At 45.3% G+C, this 17,056-nt stretch overlaps 1 protein-coding gene across 1 annotated transcript; it reads left to right on the top strand.

The window, feature by feature from the left end:
- Window positions 1–2,428: 2,428 nt before the first annotated feature.
- Window positions 2,429–16,743, top strand: LOC309714546 (protein NLRC3-like; the record flags this gene model as incomplete). The annotated part of the gene is made up of 4 exons (XM_082547091.1): window positions 2,429–2,449; window positions 14,478–14,556; window positions 14,719–14,923; window positions 15,113–16,743. Exons 2-4 carry the CDS (start codon window positions 14,479–14,481, stop codon window positions 16,741–16,743), a joined length of 1,914 nt encoding a protein of 637 aa, XP_082403217.1. The 5' UTR covers window positions 2,429–2,449; window position 14,478.
- Window positions 16,744–17,056: the final 313 nt, after the last annotated feature.

The following is a 17,056-nucleotide window of genomic DNA, read 5'->3' as shown; positions in this document are numbered from 1 at the left end:
TGATGCAACAAACACAGCAGCTACTGATCCAAAATACTCAAAGCTTCATAGAACTGGAACCAACATTTATTTTAGCTCCATTCTGCTGCTGATACAGACTTTAGGTTTCTGAACATTAAACTTGTTGCTGCCTTTCATAGTGTGTAACCTGAAGGCCCTGAGTACTCTGAGTACTTTCTCCCACACTGGAAACACTGGGATGATCACATTATTTGAACATTACCTAATAAGACTGATTCAGCACAGACAGTTATGTTAAACTTTCCTAGCAGTCCTTCACAAACAGGCTTTAAAACCAAGTTAACGCTGAAAGTACAAACGTCACTAATGTCACATAACTTTGCCGACATGTGGCCAACAGTAATGTTTAATGTTCTTCATTATTAAACATTCGCACATAAATAAGTGACGTCATATTCAGTACTTACCTTTTACAGTTCACTCTTCGGCCGCTCCCTTCTGCAGTCTGCCATATTTTGCGGCAAAATTCTCCACACCCACCGCCACGCTATGAATTGTGGGATATATGGGACCACGAAGTGTGCACCGGACCACGCTTGATATTTGGGGAAATCGATGGCGCATTTGGAGTACACTTCGAATTGGGACAGCCGTCGTCGCGTGGCGGTGATGTAATCGCACTCAAAATGCGTACTTCAACCGTGCGGTCTCTTAATTGGGACACAGCCCTTGAGTATCAAGTCATTTTAAGCTACAAACAACATGCTGGTCACATGGTAGAAGCTAGAGTCAGTTTTGCCAAAGTGACTTTATCCAAGTAAAAGGTGTCTTTGTGATTAAAAACTTATTTTGAGAGTGATCAGTTTAAGAGGGCAGTAGAAATTGTAACAATTATAACAACAGCATCAGTGTTGGGTAAGTTACTTTAAAAAAGTAATTAATTACTAATTACTTAATCAATATTGTATTTAAAATACTTATCTAATTACTGTGTCTGAAAAGTAACTTAATTACTTAATAAGTAATTGAACTAAATACTTCTTAAAATCACTATAAACCTTGAGTGGACAAACAAAAGAAATGAAACTCTTTAAATAATAAATAAAAATTTTTAAAGACGGAGACTCTACAGCAGCGGTCTCCAAACTTTTTTGTGCCGCGGACCAGTTTGTGCCCAACAATATTTTCACGGACCGGCCTTTAAGGTGTCGCGGATAAATACAACAAAATAAAACTAGTACCGGTACTGAAAAAAAGATTTATTCATAACACACGTGAAAAGACCCAGGAAAACGAGTTAACGAAAAAAACTATAACAAAATAACGCTGAAAACCGATAAAAACCCTGAAAACTATAAATTTCACACCCGAGTCTCACTCTCGCGGTACTGGTCCGTGGCCCGGGGGTTGGGGACCGCTGCTCTACAGTACGCAGCAGTAGCATCTCTTCCACAGTGTAGCCTGCAATCATTCTTTAAGCTCACCTTCAGGTGCTTTCTGTGCTGCTGAAGTAAAATCAGGTTTTGCTGCTTTGCAGGAGTTGCCGCGGTGTTATCCATGGATGATGAACAAGGATCACTCAGAAGTGTTCGTCTATGCCCTGTGTCAGGCGCTTCAGTAGATTACTATTAACAGCGGCCGATAGTTTTTACATATTACTGTAATGTTCTTGTCTGCTTGTTTCAGAAAAGTGAAGAGACGGGAATATGTCCATGTCATGAAACAGCCACTCGCTTCAGCCGAGTCCGACAGCTTCCGCTGTAGAAAACGACTGTGCAGCAAACTGGCGCGAAATGACGAGTAGCTGCACTACAGCCATGTTAAAGCGGCAGAGTTTACTTCTACGTTTAGAAGATAAATTAATGAAATTAAATAATGATATTCAGCAAGTTTAATTATTTTACAATGTAACGCAAGTACATTGTAAGTAACTGTAATTAAAATACCTAAAAATGAACAGTAATCAGTTACTCTACTTTTTCAGTGGAGAAGTAATTTAATTACAGTAACGCGTTACACCCAACACTGAACAGCATATTCAAAATAATGCAATTGGCCAAAATAAACTGGATTCATTATAATTTAGGTACAGTAACAGAGCCATAAACATATTCGCAAAATAGGCAACCTCTTTATTTTATAAATATAACCCCACCATAAATCCTGTTAACTACAGTCTATTTACTAATATATGCAAAGATGTTACACATAAAAGCACACAGAAACATTGCAAATGGCTTTTTGGCACTGGTATAACGTGACACTGGTATTTGGCGCCAATCAAAGCACACAAACAATAACACAGCATACAGTCTGACACCAGACTTTAATCTTACGTAACATCTGGTCCATAGAACTCTCAGAGAGAAAGACCTCCATCCTCCTGGAAGTGCTGAAACTCCAACCAGAGGAGAAACAAGTGGAGCTGACAGACTGCTCACATGAAGAGAGTGAAGTGAAGAGTTCTGCCTTACATCTCACAGTTCAGGTAATTTAAATGTATTTCTTGATCTATTTTCACATTTTAGGTTTGTCTACTTGCAGTTTAATGTAAATTTCATACATGGGTGGACTTTACTAACACACAATTTAGGTTTTGGCTTTGGTAAAAAAGGACTTTGGTATTTACAAAAAGCACAGTGACAAGATTGCTTGTAAAAGTTGGGAATGACCCTGTATTTGTGGGAGTTCCTGCCAATATGGAAAAATGGAACTCTATCTTTCCAGACTGTCTCTAACATATTTTACATCTTTTATGATATTTCTTTTGCGCTGGGGTAATAAAATATCTTACAATATTCTTCCAGCCAAACTCTCTCCAGAAAAGGAAACATGATATTTTCCATAGCTGTCCTCTCAAATCTGAATTGATAACCTCCCTCAGCCTCTTTTCCCATTTCTCTTTTGTGTATGCTGTAGTGCTCCCTTTTAAATTTGACATTGCTATTGTAACCCATTCCTGGGTAAGAAAATCTCACTTTAGGTTCAGGGAGGAGCTGGTCCTGAGTGTGAATAATCATAGCACACAGGAATTTCAGTGTGACTTTAGTTTTCAAAAGGTAACAGCTTCATAGCAAAGATAACAACCAGGGCCCTTTACAAAATAAAATAAAAGTAATACCGTATTTTCACGACCATAAGACGCACTGTACTAAAAGGCGCAGTCTCAGTTATGTGTGCCATTACTGTATTTAACACACACATAAGGCGCACTGGATCATAGGGCGCATACAAGTACCGTATGCGTATTTAAAAATAAAGCGGGAGCAAACCTGAGTTCGGTACCTTACTCACATTTTTATTACCAGTAATCGTCATCATCAACAACACACAAGCATACAAGTGTGCGTATTTAAAAATAAAGCAGGAGCAAAACAAAGTTTGGTACTCACATTTTTATCATCAATCAAACCCATCGAAGTCCTCATCCTCTGTGTCTGAATTGAACAGCTGCGCTAAATCTCCATCAAACATGCCAGGTTCACTTTCTTCACTGTCAGAGTCACTTTCCGTGCCGTGCGGCTCCTCGGAAATGATGCCGGCTTTTGCGAAAGCTCGAACAACAGTGCCAGCAGACATGTTAGCCCAAGCATCTACAATCCATTGGCAAATTGTGGCGTAACTCGCCCGGCGCTGCCTTCCACTCTTGGTGAAACTGTGGTCTCCATTGGTCATCCATCGCTCCCAGGCCGCTCGCAGCCTTACTTTGAACGGGCGGTTCACACCGATGTCCAGCGGTTGGAGTTCCTTTGTCAGGCCTCCCGGAATGACAGCAAGCTCACAGTTCATTTGTTTCACTAGTTTTTTCACATCGGCTGTGAGATGGGCACGCATAGAGTCACAGATTAAGAGCGATGGTGATGCGTGGAAAAAACCACCTGGTCTCCTTACATACACCTCCCTCAGCCACTCTTTCATCATTTCCTCATCCATCCAGCCCTTTTCATTTGCCTTAATGATGATTCCTGCTGGAAACTTCTCTTTAGGCAAAGTCTTTCGCTTAAAAATCACCATAGGCGGCAGTTTCTGTCCATTAGCATGGCAGCCAAGCACAACAGTAAAAGAAGACTTTTCGTGCCCCGTTGTGCGTATCGCTACCGTGCTGGTCCCCTTCTTCTCCACCGATGTGTTTGCTGCAGTAGGAGCGGAAGATGGCCAGCTTTTCCTTATAATCCGCTGGAAGTTGCTGCGCTACCGTAGTCCTGGTCCGGATGGAAAAATGGCACCATTTCATAAAACGAAAGCACCAAGACGGACCTCCTTGGAAATGTTCAATGTTCATCTCTTCAGCTAGTGAAACTGCTTTTGACAGACTAGTTGCACAATATGGGATCAACAAGACAAGATTTTTAGAATATCAACAAATTAAATCCATAGTAAAAAAGAAATTTAACCTCAGTCAAGTTGAATTACAAACACCACTAAGTGCGGCACATTTTCTTACTCTTAAATCCCCCAAATTATTATCTAAAATATACAGAACACTTTCTAAATTAGATGAATCAATATCCCTTCCTATTGCAAAGTGGGAAGCAGATTTATCAGTCAGCTTAGACCAAAACTTCTGGTCTGAGATTTGCTTAAAAACCTTTAAATTAATTAAAAATCCCAGTCTGCAATTAATACAATACAAAATACTACATAGAGTGCACTATACAGGTCATCGGATGTTCAAGATGGGCTTTACATCCTCCAACAACTGCTCACACTGTCAAGGCAATACACCAGACAATTACATCCACGCTCTTTGGTTCTGTCCACCAGTTCAGAAGTTTTGGCGCGAGATATGTGAAGACTTATCAAAGTGTCTGAAATGTAACATTCCAACTTCCCCCTTAGTGTGTTTGTTGGGCAGCTTAGATAATGTCACTTCAGAAAAGAATATAGCCCATATGGTTTTCACTGCCCTATGCATAGCCAAGAAAACAGTCCTCATGAACTGGAAAAATAAAAATAATCTTAATTCTAACCAATATAGAAATTATCTATTAGATTACATTAGTCTTGACACAGCCTCTGCCACCACATCAGATCAATTGCTCTGGGCTCCTTTTATCAGCTCCATCACCTAGTGGGGGTGGGGGGTCATAGTTTGGTCCCGCCTTCACTGTTGTGATTGGTGTGGGGGTAGGGACAGGCTTAGGGCGTCGGGGGGTTCCCCGGAGGCATCTTCCTTGGGGGGCTCAACCCGGGGTAGCGGTCATGTCCGGTTGGGGGCTCTGTTGGTTCTCAGGTGACTGTTTCCTCGCGGCTGCGTGCAGCGGGGCTAGGGGAGGGTCTGTGCTGACGGACGTGGGTTACTGACCTGGTAGCTTGGCTGCCCCTGGGTGGGTCCGGGATGGGCGTGAGGTTCTGGGGGCGCTCTGTCTCCGGGCTGGGGCCCGGGCCGGGCCTCGGGGGCTTGGGTCCTGGTTGGTGTGTTGCCGGGGTTGTGGGCGGGTGGGTGCATGGGGGCCCAGCCCTGGAGCAGGGTGCCGCCGGTGCGTCGAGCCACCTGGGGGGCTCTTCAACTGGTGGGGGAGATGGTCACATCTGCAGGAGCTTTCCTCTCTTCAGGGACTCTCTCTGCAGGAGGGGGAGATACAGGAGAGGTGGAGGAAGATCTCAGCCTGGGTGTTTATTGTCTTATGTAGTCTGGAAGATGAATGGATGGTGGGGTGGGTGCAGTTTTCTCTGTGGTGGGGTTGGGTGGACTGTCCCGGGCTCTGTGGGGCTGGGAGGCGCTGCTGCACTGGGCCCCGGTCTGGATGGGCCTGGGCCCTCTTTCCCTGGCAGGTCGCGGAGTGTGGGAGTGCCTACTGGGGTCAGCGGGGGAGCTGGCCCCAGGGAGGGGTTACCTGCCCCTCCCTTCCTTCCCTCCCCATCTCCAGCTGCCTCCCTCTTCCCGCTCCACCACAACCACCCACACATGCAGGGCCTTGGAGTAGGGGTATGTCACCAGGGTGCAGAGGAGGCTACCCCCCCCTCTGTCCCCTTCCGGCTGCCTCTGCCTCAATTTTATCCCACAACTTAGACATTCACATTACTCACACTCTCATTACACATACATATAGGATCTTGGGGGTGGGCACAATCACCGAGTCCATATTACCATCAGGGTGTACACCTCACCCCTGGCGTCGTTGCCCACCTCTCAATTTTAAATACACTTAGACATTGAGGGCTATCAGGAGGGACCATGCGCTTACCTGCTGCTCTCTGGCAGGTAGCTCCAAGCCCTCCTGGGTTTTAATTGCACCTTAGAACACACATGCATCAACACTACAATGAGCGGGTGGAGGGAGGTTTGGAGTCTTCTCCCACCCCCATTCTCTGCGGCCTGCTGGAGCGGGAGGGCTAGGAGGAGTTGGCCGTCCGACTGCGGTCTGGAGTGTGGGGCCTCCCTGCTGCTACGGAGTCGGGGTGGTCTGCCTCTCCCCACCGCAGGGAAAAGGGTAACACCACCTGGGTCTGGGTGCAGTTCCCCCCTCCAGGGGCAAGGGTACCTAGACCCGGTTTGTAGAGTACGCTTGGGGAGTGTGATCGTGTGTACAGCGTCTCTTTATGTCTGTCTCCACGTTGGTTGAGTGTGGAGTGAGTGCACATGAGAGCATGAGGGTGGGAATGGATGTTTGTATCTGTGTGTGCCTGTATGTCTGTGTCTATATGTCAGGTTGGGTATCAGACGCCACCTCTCTGGGGACACCTCAGGCCCTCCAAGGTTTGGAGGCCTATCTCCACCCACCACCACTTCCCCTGCCGGTGGCGGACTCCCTCAGGTGTCGGTGCGTTGGTGGTTCTTTGTGTCTGGGGGTGGGCGTCCAGGTACACACCGGCTCACTCCTTGGCGGCCGCTTATCGGGGCCTGGAACCTGGGGCTCGCTCGGACCACTTCGGAGGTGGGGTGCCCCCGGCCTCTCGGCCTGGGGCTCGGTCACTCAGGCACAGCTGGCTGCCGGCGGAGCTCACGGGCGCGTCACTGCAACTCCCCCTGGCTTCTGCTCCGCGGCTGCTGAGTGAGCCCTCATCTGGGACTCTCCTCAGCTCTTACTGGAACAGTGGCGCGGCTGCCCCTCTGTTGGTTTTCCATGGTCTCTTGTGTTCTGGGGGCCTCTGGATGTCTGGAGTTTTGATCTCCTCCATACCTGCTTCATGCCCTGGAGGACGGGGCTGTGGCCCCCCCACACCCTCTAGCAGATCGTTACATGGAGAAACCTTTGGAATACAAGCGCGCTGATCCACACAGGTATGCACACAGGTGTTCACTGCTCGTAGACTTAAATTACACCTTTCTTGGCTACTACTTTGAAGCACATCTGTCCTGCGTGCTGCACAACAACATTGAATATTTAGTATATACTGCTGTTTACACTTAGCTAGATTAATGCGATGGTGTTGTGTTTAGTATGTTGCTTTGTTTTTTTGCTTGTCTTCTATTCTTCTCTCAACAGGTGATCCAGGAGATTTTTATTTTTTTTTCTCCCCCCTTTCTCACTGTCCCTCTCCCCTTCTGTTTTTCCTTTCCTTCCTCTTTCTTTCTCCCTTTCCTATCCCTCACTGATGTCTGTCCCGTCTGTAACATCTGAAAATAAAATATAATAAATAATAAAAACAAAGATCGACCAAATGGACCAATACGGCAATGCCACGAAGATCCATTTGGCAAAGTAAATCCATTGGGTATCCTTGTTGGTCTTCAGACAACAATTCTGATGGCTAAAGAACCAAATGGGACAGGCAAAGAAAAAAAAAAAAAAAAAAAGAAACTGCTTTTAGCCGAATGGTGACCGTCGAAACGCTTCTCCCGCTCGTTCTTTGCTCGATGATCCACCGCTCGAGTCTTTCCTCCAACTCGGGCCACCTCGCCTTATGTCCGCGGAAACTCAGCTGCGTTTTCTTGACCTGCCGGAGCTTGTTTTCTAGCTTCCTCCATTTGCGAACCATCGATTCGTTAATCTTAAATTCTCTCGCCGCTGCTCGATTTCCATGTTCCTCCGCGTAGCTGATGGCCTTCAGTTTAAACTGTGCTTCGTAAGCGTGTCTCTTTGCCATTTTCAGGGTTGTTAAAACAGCGATGTCCTGCATAATGCACATACCTGTTCTTTTATACAGGTATGTAATGGTAAATGGTAAATGGCCTGTATTTGTATAGCGCTTTTCTAGTCCCTAAGGACCCCAAAGCGCTTTACACAACCTGTCATCCACCCATTCACACACACATTCACACACTGGTGATGGCAGCTACATTGTAGCCGCAGCCACCCTGGGGCGCACTGACAGAGGCGAGGCTGCCGGACACTGGCGCCACCGGGCCCTCTGACCACCACCAGTAGGCAACGGGTGAAGTGTCTTGCCCAAGGATCGGAAAATCGGAATTGAGCATCAAGACCTGCAGAGTGAACGTAGCCTTTGTCTCGAGGGCAGAAGTATGAACAGTCCGTGTTGGGTGTGTGTGGAGTCTTTGAGGATGGAGACAGCTCTCCTCTGGACTCTGCAATGGTAGCTGCTCTGCAGAGAGGGCAGCGGGGTCCTGATGATCTTCTCCACAGTTGTTATCACTCTCTGCAGGCGTTTGCGGTTTGCAGTAGTGCTGCCGTACCATGCAGTGATGCAGCTGGTCAGGGTGCTCTCCACAGTGCAGCTGTAGAACCTGCTGAGGATCTTGGCCAACATACCAAATTTCCTCAGCCTCCTCAGGAAATACAGTAGCTGCTGAGCCTTCTTGACCAGCTGTGTGGTGTTCAGTGTCCAGGTGAGGTCCTCACTGATGTGGACGCACAGGTACTGCTGCTCACCCTCTCCACTTCACGCTCCCGGGTGAGGCCTCTTCTTCTTCCTCGTGTCCACTATCATCTCCTTTGTCTTATCAGTGTTGAGGGTGAGGTTGTTGTCCTCACACCGTGACACCAGACCAGCCTCCTCTCTCCTATAAGCCACGTCGTCCTCTCCAGTGATGCGATCGATCACTGCAGTGTCGTTTGCGAACTTCAAAATGATGTTGTCTTTGTTGGAGGCGACACAGTCGTGGGTGTACATGGTGTAGAGGATGAGGACGCAACCCTGTGGGACGCCAGTGTTTGTAATAACACTGGCTGAAGTCCTGTTGCCGATCCTGATGGACTGGGGCCTGCAGTCAAAAAGTCCTGATGCCAGTCACAGAGGGTGTGGTGCAGGCCGAGTGTTACCAGCTTGTGAGTGAGTTTTTGAGGGATGACAATATTGAAAGTGGAGTCTATCACACACCCACAAACACATGGAAAAATCAGAGGGGAAAAATTAAAAACAAATTTATAATCTTCAGGCATCCTCACAAAGCCCAGTCTCTGACACTAAGTGGTACAAAGTTCCCATAGATCTGATGGTTTGGAAACGCATGAGCAGGCCATCCTTGTTCACACACAGTTTTTGCAGCACAACTGTGGAAGTTCAGTCTTAACTCTTTTTCTTTAAAATGTTTAACTTTATTTAAATATTAGTGACTGCTCTGATGTTTGTTCATAACATCACCAAATTTAAACTTTTTGGAGGATATTTCCACATGTTGTTATCATTCTGATGTGATTTGAGGATTGTGGGCCTGCAGCGAAGGCAGACAGTTTATCTGAAACTCAGATGGAGTGGAGACTAGTCCAGTTCTACCTGTGTGAGAGTGGGAATGTCTTCAGCCAGATGTTCCTGTGACATAGCTGCACCTGGCTTCATTCAACTTGTTCTATCTGACACTTCCTGTTTCATGTTCAAAATATTAGCCATGACCGCGCCACCTCATGTTTTTATTTGTTATGGCCTGCACCCTTAAGAAATTAGTTAAGAAATCAAATTATGTTTGTTTTGGGTTTATTATATTGAGGAAGTTTTTATGCACGTATTCACAAAATTTATTTTAACAGAATATGATGTTAACACTAGTACAATATTATATAATTCTTATTAAATTAGTGTAATTTTAAGTCAGATTATCTTTTTAAAGGTGAAATATTTAATGTTTAATAGTTTGTTGGTGGCAAATCAGAATCATCTGAATCAGAATACTTTATTGATCCCTAGGGGAAATAATTTTTTCGTTACAGTGCTCCATTATAAACAAACATTAACAGAGACAGACAATACACTACCTAAGAATAGCACGATATATACAGGCATATATATACATAAAAGTCACGTATTAATAAATAGCTGAAAAAGGAAGAACATGTGCAAGACGGGTGTAGCTGTAGCAGTAACCAGTGTGTTAAGTGGATGCGTTGTACAGGGAGATGGCCACAGGCAGGAATGATTTCCTGTGTCGTTCAGTGGTGCATCATGGGTAATCTCAGTCTCTCACTGAACGAGCTCCTGTGACTGACCAGCATGTCATGGAGTGGGTGGGAGGTGTTATCCAACATTGTCTTTATCTTGGACAGCATCCGCCTCTCCGACACCACCTTGAGGGAGTCCAGCTCCATCCCCACAACATTGCTGGCCTTACGGATCAGTTTATTAAGTCTGTTGGCATCTGCGACCCTCAGCCTGCTCCCCCAGCATGCAACAGCATAGAGGATCGCACTGGCCACAACAGACTCGTAGAAAATCCTCAGCATTTTCTGGCAGATGTTGAAGGACCTCAGTCGCCTCAAAAAATAGAGACGACTCTGGCCCTTCCTGTAAAGTGCTGTGGTGTTTTTAGCCCAGTCCAGTTTATTGTCAATGTGTACTCCAAGGTATTTATAGTCCTCCACAATGTCAACACTGACCCCCTGGATTGAAACAGGGGTCAAGTGTTTCCTGGTCTTCCTGAAGTCCACGATCAGTTCCTTGGTCTTTGCCACGTTGAGCTGCAGATGATTCTGCTCACACCACGTGACAAAGGAGTCGACCACAGCCCGGTACTCTGTCTCATCATCCCTGCTGATGCATCCAACCACCGCAGAGTCATCAGAAAACTTCTGAAGATGGCAGGTCTCTGTGCAGTGGCTGAAGTCTGTGGTGTAGAGGGTGAAGAGGAAGGGGGAGAGGACAGTCCCCTGTGGTGCCCCTGTGTTGCTGATCACCTTGTCAGACACACACTGTGGGAGACGTACATATTGTGGTCTTCCTGTCAGGTAATCAACAATCCAGGACACCAGAGAAGCATCCACCTGCATCGCTGCTAACTTATCACCCAGGAGGGTCGGCCTGATGGTGTTGAAAGCACTAGAAAAGTCAAAAAACATGACCCTCACAGTGCTCGCCGGCTGGTCCAGATGGGTGTAGACACGATTGAGCAGGTAGATGATGGCGTCCTCTGTTCCGAGACGAGGCTGATAAGCGAACTGAAGGGGATCCAGATGTGGTCTTACTATGGGTCGCAGCTGGTCCGGGATGAGCCTTTCCAGGGTCTTCATGATGTGGGAGGTCAATGCCACGGGCCTGTAATCCTAGGGGGCACTGGGACGTGGCGTCTTTGGTACAGGGACGAGGCATGATGTCTCCCACATCACTGGGACCCTCTGCAGACTCAGACTCAGCATAAACAGTTTATGAAAGACTCCACACAGCTGGGGGGCACAGGTCTTGAGGACGAGGGGACTCACTCCGTCTGGTCCAGCAGACTTGCCTGAGTGAAGTCTCCTCATTTGCATCTCAACCTGGTATTGAGTGAAGGTGATGGGTGGGGGAGGGGTGTCAGGAATCTCACAGGAGGCAACATGTGAAGAGAGAGGCTGGCACAGTGGTGTGGCTCTGGGTTCCAGGCTGACTACAGGTGAGGTTGTGGGGTCTTCATGCCCCTCCACACCTCTCTCATGCTGTTCTGCTGGAGTTTCCACTCCAGCTTCCTCCTGTAATTGTCCTTAGCTTCTCTGATCTTGTCCTTTAGTAACACCTGGACCTTCAAATAAAACAAATAAAACTTACCAGCTTTCAAAGAAATATTTTCGATTGGTTTAAAACATTCACAAGTGAAGAAATAAAAGATAAGACAGCACTTAAAAGGAACACATGAAATTTACATTACACTTAGCTAACAATTAGCTTGCTATGCTAGCGCAGTTAGTAAACTCACCGGGAAAAAAACACAAAAACAGAGGTATATCGGTATCAACAAAAAGTGTCCGCGTTTCCCAACAAGTGGAAAAGTAAAATTCAATTTGTGTCTTCACACATAACCTTTTTTTTAAACAAGTATTAAAGAAAAACTCTTGGTGAATAGCTCCGACCAGCATATGCAGCCTTTGCATTGTTCTCCTTCTCTATGTCAACTCAAGTTCACAAGCACTAAACAATCTCACAGTGCCGCCTACTGGCATTCGTTGGGAACAGCAGTTTATTTTCATGAGGCAAGTTTTAGGTGGGTTACATGTTTTTCTCCAAATTTCAGCTAGTACTTCTGCGGGTCTGGCCAGCGAGCCGGTCGGCATCAGGGTGATCAGCTGATCTCTGGAGTAAACAGTCCGTGCATGTATGAGATGTGCCGCGGTCCCGTTCCGTGATAAAAGTAACAGTTCCACGGCCACCAGAAGAACAAAAACTCTCTCAATCCACATGATTGAGTGAAAGATAATAAACGGATGAAAATACAAGTCAGAAAAAAAGAATACGTAAGAAAACAGAGCTAAACTAAGAGAAAAAGCCGGCGCGACTGTAACAGGCTGCACACTGGTTGGCGCATGTGCACGGAGCTAACAGCAGTAAACAGGCAAAAGCAACAATGCTTACTGATGGAAAAACTACAGATATCGTCAACAACTCGCAATAGAACTTCTGTCATCAATCACAAATGAGTTAAATTTACTTTATTAATTTTTTTACATCTACCACATGCTTGGTGTAAATATACTGTAATCTGTGAAAAGAATTGAGAGCCAGTGGTGGACCGGCCAGTTCTGATGTTCTCTAGCAAATGTCAGTTGACCTGCACAGTGCTGTGAGTGCATATTAGGGCTGGGCGATATGGCCTAAAATCCATATGACGATATAATTTGAAGCATGTGCGGTAACAATATATATCGCAATATATTCTTTTCTTCTGTATAAAGTATTTTACACACTATAAGGCGCACTTGAAATCCTTTAATTTTCTCGAAAATCGACTGTGTGCCTTATGTATGAATTCTGGTTGTGCTTACTGACCTTAAACTGATGTTATGTGGTACACAGCGCGCAGAAATCTGTTTTAGTACGACTTTGGTAAGCTACGAAGCCGCACCGCTTGATGGATTGTTGGAACATTACGGCTACCGTAGTCAGGAGCCTTGCAGAGTAATATGGGTCCTAAACTCCGTCTACTTCAGGTCCCAATGTCAAACGAATACTGCAGCATCACTGAGAGTTAAAAACTGTCTAAATTCTTTCATTTTTAATAAAATCATCAGTGTTGCTGCTTTACCAGGTGTAACAATTAAGTTTAACATCCAGGCATCCATGAAAACAGAATTTATTACATTTAATGGAGTAAGAAGTTAGCAGGAAGTTAGCTCGCTAGTTTCCACCTAAACATGATATAGCATGTTCTGACTGAGAGATTTCTGAAAAAAAGTAAACGTACAGCTCTGCTATAACTTCCAACAAAAATGAAGACAGAAAACTAAACAGCAGAGACGTTTGTACAGTTACTGAAGTTGGGCTAGCTGGTATATGATGATGTCCTATGTGATTGCTAGCAAAACGGCTATGTTAGCATAACATTAGCACAGTGAAGCTAAAGGATGAACGCAAAATTTTTTCCACTCGATAAAAGTTAACGTGAGGGTTTCTGGTGCTTAGGGACAAATGCAAACGCATGGCAGGATGCTGTAAACGGACCAAACTTCAGTCAGGAGAACAACTGAGATAATCCATCCACAATACGAAGTTAGTCATTAATATACTTCAACAACATGGGAACAGAGCAGCTGCGAGAGAATTCAACATCAATGAATCAATGGTAGGGAAGTGGAGGAAGCGCAGTTTTTAGCTTTCCTCATATTCCAAAAGTGCTTCGTCTCTTTGCTATTACTGTTGCCCGGCATAATTTGCAGATGATGCAATGCTTTCGACAAAAACAGGCGCAGCTTGATGACACCATTGACATGCGCTATCGCGGTAGAGCGGTATAGTCAAAATCTCTACCGTTGGCCAAATTTATATCGTTTCCACCGTATACCGTTTATACTGCCTACCCCTAGTGCATATCCCGCTAAAATACATCAGGATCTTATTCCATCCTCATCAAGTGTATTTCTTACAGTTTAGGCAAAAACATGGAAATTCATAGGTCACCACAGGTATCATCTAATGGTAGCTTAATTTTTTAGTACAAGCTTAAATAAAATTATCAAATATTCTGGCGGTTTACAAACTTATACTAACTTGGATGAAGTTTTCAGAGCTCACTCAGCAGAACACCGCAAGCACTTACTTACTGTAAAAAAACAAAACACTGAGCTGACCTGTTGAGTCTTGGTGGTATCACTGAGAACTAGTAAACTTCTACAGGAAAGTTGGCTACGGGGAGCCATCTAAATCACTGTCTTTGCCAAAATGTCTCTTATTGGGTCTTTGTCCTGTGCTCGAACTAATTTTTCATGATTCCTCCACAGAATGGACCAGCAGAGCTCAGAGGTTCCCAGTGGTCAGTCTGCCCAGCAGCATCAAACACAGCTGGACTCCATATTTATGGTCTGTACATGTACAACAACTACTGTTACATCTGTTCTGTTCACAGTCATCTCCATGCTGCTCTTTGTAGACCAGTGGATCGTCAGTGTGTCCAACATGGATCTGATGTTTGGCTCCATGATTTCAGTCTGATTGGCTCATTCATAAAGTATTCTGTTCCAGCTGCTGGAGGACAACATCATCACTTTTGTTCAGATCGAGCTGAAGAAGATCCAGAAGGTTCTGAATCCAAATAAGCCCCAGTGCTTGGAGTTTCAGAGGGAGGATGATGAGCAGAGTAGGAGCAGCAGAGGGGCATTTGTGAAGATCACAGTGGACTTCCTGAGGAGAATGAAGCAGGAGGAGCTGGCTGACCGTCTGCAGAGCAGTAAGAGGATTTCTATAAAAAAAGATTAAGCTGCTAGATAAATAAGAGTTATTGATGTCTCTATAGATGGACCAACATATTTTCTAAGATTCAGGGAATTGAGCTTTCATTTTCACTTTAAGTACACAAACATGAAGTGATAGTTGATACATTTATTGATACATTTATTATTATTTTAACCCCATTCAGAACTTTCAGCTGCAGTTTGTCATCGTAACCTTAAATCTGCTCTGAAGAAGAAGTTCCAGTGTGTGTTTGAGGGCATCGCTAAAGCAGGAAACCCAACCCTTCTGAATCAGATCTACACAGAGCTCTACATCACAGAGGGAGGGACTGCAGAGGTCAATGATGAACATGAGGTCAGACAGATTGAAACAGCATCCAGGAAACCAGACAGACCAGAAACAACCATCAGACAAGAAGACATCTTTAAAGCCTCACCTGGAAGAGATGAACCAATCAGAACAGTGCTGACAAAGGGAGTGGCTGGCATTGGGAAAACAGTCTTAACACAGAAATACAGCCTGGACTGGGCTGAAGACAAAGCCAACCAGGACATCCAGTTCATATTTCCATTCACTTTCGGACAGCTGAATGTGCTGAAAGAGGAAAAGTTCAGCTTGGTGGGACTTGTTCATCACTTCTTTACTGAAACCAAAGAAGCAGGAATCTGCAGCTTTGAAGACTTCCAGGTTGTGTTCATCTTTGATGGTCTGGATGAGTGTCGACTTCCTCTGGACTTCCACAAAACTACAATCCTAACTGACCCTAGAAAGTCCACCTCATTGGATGCGCTGCTGATAAACCTCATCAGGGGGAAACTGCTTCCCTCTGCTCACCTCTGGATAACCACACGACCTGCAGCAGCCAATCAGATCCCTCCTGTCTGTGTTGGCATGATGACGGAGGTCAGAGGGTTCACTGACCCACAGAAGGAGGAGTACTTCAGGAAGAGATTCAGAGATGAGGAGCAGGCCAGCAGCATCATCTCCCACATCAAGACATCACGAAGCCTCCACATCATGTGCCACATCCCAGTCTTCTGCTGGATCACTGCTACAGTTCTGGAGGATGTGCTGGAAATCAGAGAGGGAGGACAGCTGCCCAACACCCTGACTGAGATGTACATCCACTTCCTGGTGGTTCAGGCCAAAGTGAAGAAGGTCAAGTATGATGGAGGAGCTGAGACAGATCCACACTGGAGTCCTGAGAGCAGGAAGATGATGGAGTCTCTGGGAAAACTGGCTTTTGATCAGCTGCAGAAAGGAAACCTGATCTTCTATGAATCAGACCTGACAGAGTGTGGCATCGATATCAGAGCAGCCTCAGTGTACTCAGGAGTGTTCACACAGATCTTTAAAGAGGAGAGAGGACTGTACCAGGACAAGGTGTTCTGCTTCATCCATCTGAGTGTTCAGGAGTTTCTGGCTGCTCTTCATGTCCATCTGACCTTCATCAACTCTGGACTCAATCTGCTGGAACAACAACAAACAACCTCCTGGTGGTTTAAACCATCTCTCCACCAGAGTGCTGTGAACAAGGCCTTAGAGAGTCCAAATGGACACCTGGACTTGTTCCTCCGCTTCCTCCTGGGTCTTTCTCTGCAGAACAATCAGACTCTCCTACGAGGTCTGCTGACACAGACAGGAAGTAGCTCACAGACCAATCAGGAAACAGTCCAGTACATCAAGAAGAAGCTCAGTGAGAATCTGTCTGCAGAGAAAAGCATCAATCTGATCCACTGTCTGAATGAACTGAATGATCGTTCTCTAGTGGAGGAGATCCAACAATACAGGACTTCAGGAAGTCTCTTATTGTGATATTATTCTGTTATTATATGTTACCTTATAGATGTAATCAAAATAGTTGAATTATGATATTGTTGTAGATCATATTATACCCTTTAAAATAGAGTGTGTGATCTGTATTAGTTTAGTTCTCATTATACTTTTGAGTTAACAGAACATATTCACATATTAGTTCATTAGATAAAGGTGCATCCTTGATCTGCTGGGAATGTGTTACACTGTTTTCTTGACATGCTTAATTGTTGAATCATGAAGAGAAGGTTGTAAGCAGGAGACTCTGTGTCTAAAGACAGGGGAGATAGATAGACCACATTCCACACCCCCA

This window comes from Aulonocara stuartgranti, assembly GCF_965226115.1.
Source record: "Aulonocara stuartgranti genome assembly, chromosome: 9".
NCBI lineage: Eukaryota > Metazoa > Chordata > Actinopteri > Cichliformes > Cichlidae > Aulonocara > Aulonocara stuartgranti.
This window is presented reverse-complemented; position numbering and strand designations above follow the sequence as displayed.